This window comes from Cyprinodon variegatus, unplaced genomic scaffold (genome assembly GCF_000732505.1).
Source record: "Cyprinodon variegatus isolate N-32 unplaced genomic scaffold, C_variegatus-1.0 Scaffold268, whole genome shotgun sequence".
Classification (NCBI taxonomy): Eukaryota; Metazoa; Chordata; class Actinopteri; order Cyprinodontiformes; family Cyprinodontidae; genus Cyprinodon; species Cyprinodon variegatus.
The window spans coordinates 907,023-909,937 of record NW_015150721.1 but is presented as its reverse complement, the minus strand read 5'-3'; the positions used below and the strand labels follow the sequence as shown (position 1 = coordinate 909,937).

The 2,915-nt window shown below is 34.1% G+C and overlaps 1 protein-coding gene across 1 annotated transcript in view; it reads right to left on the bottom strand.

Annotated features, from left to right (window-relative positions):
• Window positions 1–408: 408 nt before the first annotated feature.
• Window positions 409–2,915, bottom strand: part of LOC107089837 (interleukin-13 receptor subunit alpha-2-like) — an 8,523-nt gene continuing 6,016 nt past the window's right edge. The window contains exon 9 of the mRNA XM_015382842.1: window positions 409–2,251. Within this exon, the coding sequence (XP_015238328.1) occupies window positions 2,128–2,251 (124 nt within the window). The 3' untranslated portion in view covers window positions 409–2,127. The remainder of the gene's footprint in view (window positions 2,252–2,915) is intronic.

Sequence of the window (2,915 nt, the reverse complement as noted above, 5' to 3'; positions counted from 1 at the left end):
TTTTTTACAGTACCTGCTCTAATCCAGGGAAAAAGCATTTATTTTAAGAAAACTAACTTACTCAGATTTTAGATTTTGCAGTGTTGCCAGTTCTTACTCAACCCTTTTCAGTTGTCTTCTTTAACGCAGCTGTGTGGTCCTCTCTGACGCCTCCATAGTTCTTTTTTTTCCTGTTGGAAAATTCATTTTCTAATATTTTATTTAATAAAAGATCAGTTTGTTCTCATTGCTGTCCGTTTTCTGTTCATTCTGTATTTAGGTCCTTATTATACAGCAACAAATCTTCAAACAAAACCAGCTTCCAACCAAGATGGCATAAAGTTCAGCTGATGTTATTAATCTGAAGTTTGACCACTTTCAGTTTTCTACATGAAAGCTTTAGTATGAAGAATAGAAACTTAAGAAGCTAAGAAGTGCCATATTTATTGTTTTACTTGTTATACTTTATTCAAATTGGGTTACAGAAAGAAATATGTACAAATCACCTCATAGCTTCACAAAAGCGGTGACAAATCTTACATTGAAAGCCAATGTTTTGCTTACAGAAGAAAACATTTCTGGTCTCTTAATAACCCAGATCTTCATGCACAAACAATATTCTTTCAATTCACCCACATATACTGTAGGAAATTTCAGATTCTTTAATATAAGTTGAAATGCATTTTGTTCTATATTGCTAATTCAAGGTCTTGTACTTTCATTTTGATGCAGTACAACCTGCAAACCCAAGGAAGAATGCAAATTTAAATAGTTTTCTTTATCATACCAAACCTAAATGGTCCAACATCTCAACAGTTTATGTAAATCTGACATGACTCATTTAGAATGTGAGGAAGACGGAAAAACAATACAAATACATAATTGCTCTTTTTTGGTTGTTAATTGATAAACATGAAAATTCTTCCAAAACAATTTGATTATGGAAAAGCTGCACATAATGTAAATATGAAGGCATACATTCATTAAATGACCACACTTCCATTTATATTCATTGGTTATTAGATCCATAAAATAAACATAAAAACACACAAAACACAGTTAATAAAAAAATAAAAAAATAAAATGAAACCAAGAAGTGGGGTAGTACAGTGAATTTTAACCCTTATAATCAGTGCTGAATATTTGTTAGAGTCAGATTAATCAAACTTAGCCGTAGTCCTGCTTAAATTACACACCCTACAACTAAAACTGACAAGGATCATGGCATTAAAACACTGAATGCACTCATTTCTTCTGGGAGCTTTATACGCTCAATTGCATTAGAAATACTAGGTTGGTGAATGACGACTTCAGTTTCAAAATGTGCAACAAAGTCACATGCAAATACTTTTGAACGCATTAAACATCATCTTTCTTTTTCTTGTTATGTAAAGAAAAAATGTTGGTTTCTGGCAAGACTTAAGGCCCCTATTTAAGCACGTAAATATCCTGATATAGAAATATACACATATATTATTATAAACAACAACATCACAATTCCTGGTAGGTAAATAACTTGGCAAGAGATCTGGCAAATTGTAAAACATCAGGTTTAACTGTGGCACCTGTAATCTGTGCTAAAACAATCAGCCAGCAGAACCTGTGGCAAAGAGTAAACAATCACCAAACGATCACTGTGTTTCCTGTCAAATGGCTTTTCAGCTCTGTTTAACAAACAAAAACAGGCTTCTTCTTTCAGTTTGACATTTCTGTAAATATCTAGTTACAGTCAGTGTATCTGTGCTGAGTAACAAGCAGGTAGAAATGTAAAAACAAAACCAAAAGGAAAAACTCTAAATGTCCTGAGTAGGTCACAGGGTGCGCCCCCTAGGGGAGGAACAGTGTCACTTATGATAGTGTGTGCTATAAAAGTATTTAATTCATTGTTATTCTTTCAAATATTTTAAAAACAATGCTGGGTTCTCTATACGAAGCAATATAAACAGTTAAACTCACTGTAAAGTGGCTAGTTTTTCCTGATGTAAAGGACATTCTGGTTTCGTTTATCGCAATGGTTTTTACTGCAGTTGACTTTTCTTTCTTCAATTGTAATCCTTTTAAGTTCATTCTTGTGGGAATTGCGCAGATGGAAAACCCTTTCTGTAAACCCAAGATAGGATCAGTAAGGAATGTTTGGGAACAAATGTCTTAGACCATAACATCTGTGGTGATTTTCTTGCTGCTGCAGATCTTTGACACTCCCAGCGTTAATGTTTTGGGAATCAGCTTTGGAAGCAGAGAGTCGACTTTCTTCCCTGGTTTTGATTTCTTCCTGTTACAAAAGAAATGTTGAGTGTTAGTTTCTCCAACAAATGAATGAACACAGTGCCATGCAAAACCAATCATCCTACTTCAACATCGTGATGTCTGTCCGACTTTCAAACAAGAACTTTTGCAAACTTTGTGGATTTCAGGTGAGATGCTAATAGAAAGCAGTTCATAACTGGGACAAACATAATCCAAGTCTTGATTAATCTTTTATGATGCGTTCAGACTGAACACTGTTTCCTTAAAATAAAATCCTATGTATCTACTTACTGTTAAACACCACCTAAATAGTAAAACTAAGTGTCCCTCATCTCTTTAGGAATTCAGCTTTTCTGAAAAACCTTCAGAGGTTCATTAGAGCATTGATTCCCGGACTTTGGGTCATAATGCCACTTAATTTTTTTTTCCAGATCTTTTTTTTATGCCAAGCAATACTTTGGATCATGGGACTATGTTGGAAATATTTTTAGGTCAGACGCTTAAATCTTTGAGAAGCAATGGCTTAGCGACATAGCTGAATGAAAGAAAAGAGCATCTTGAAGAACAACAAACAGCAAATAGGGTGGAGACACAAAGAAGGTTGAGGTTATGCAAAAGGATGAATTAAGATCTGCATCTACTTTTCATGCTTTGGTTGAAAATTTAAAACGGAAATATCAGAAAATCTC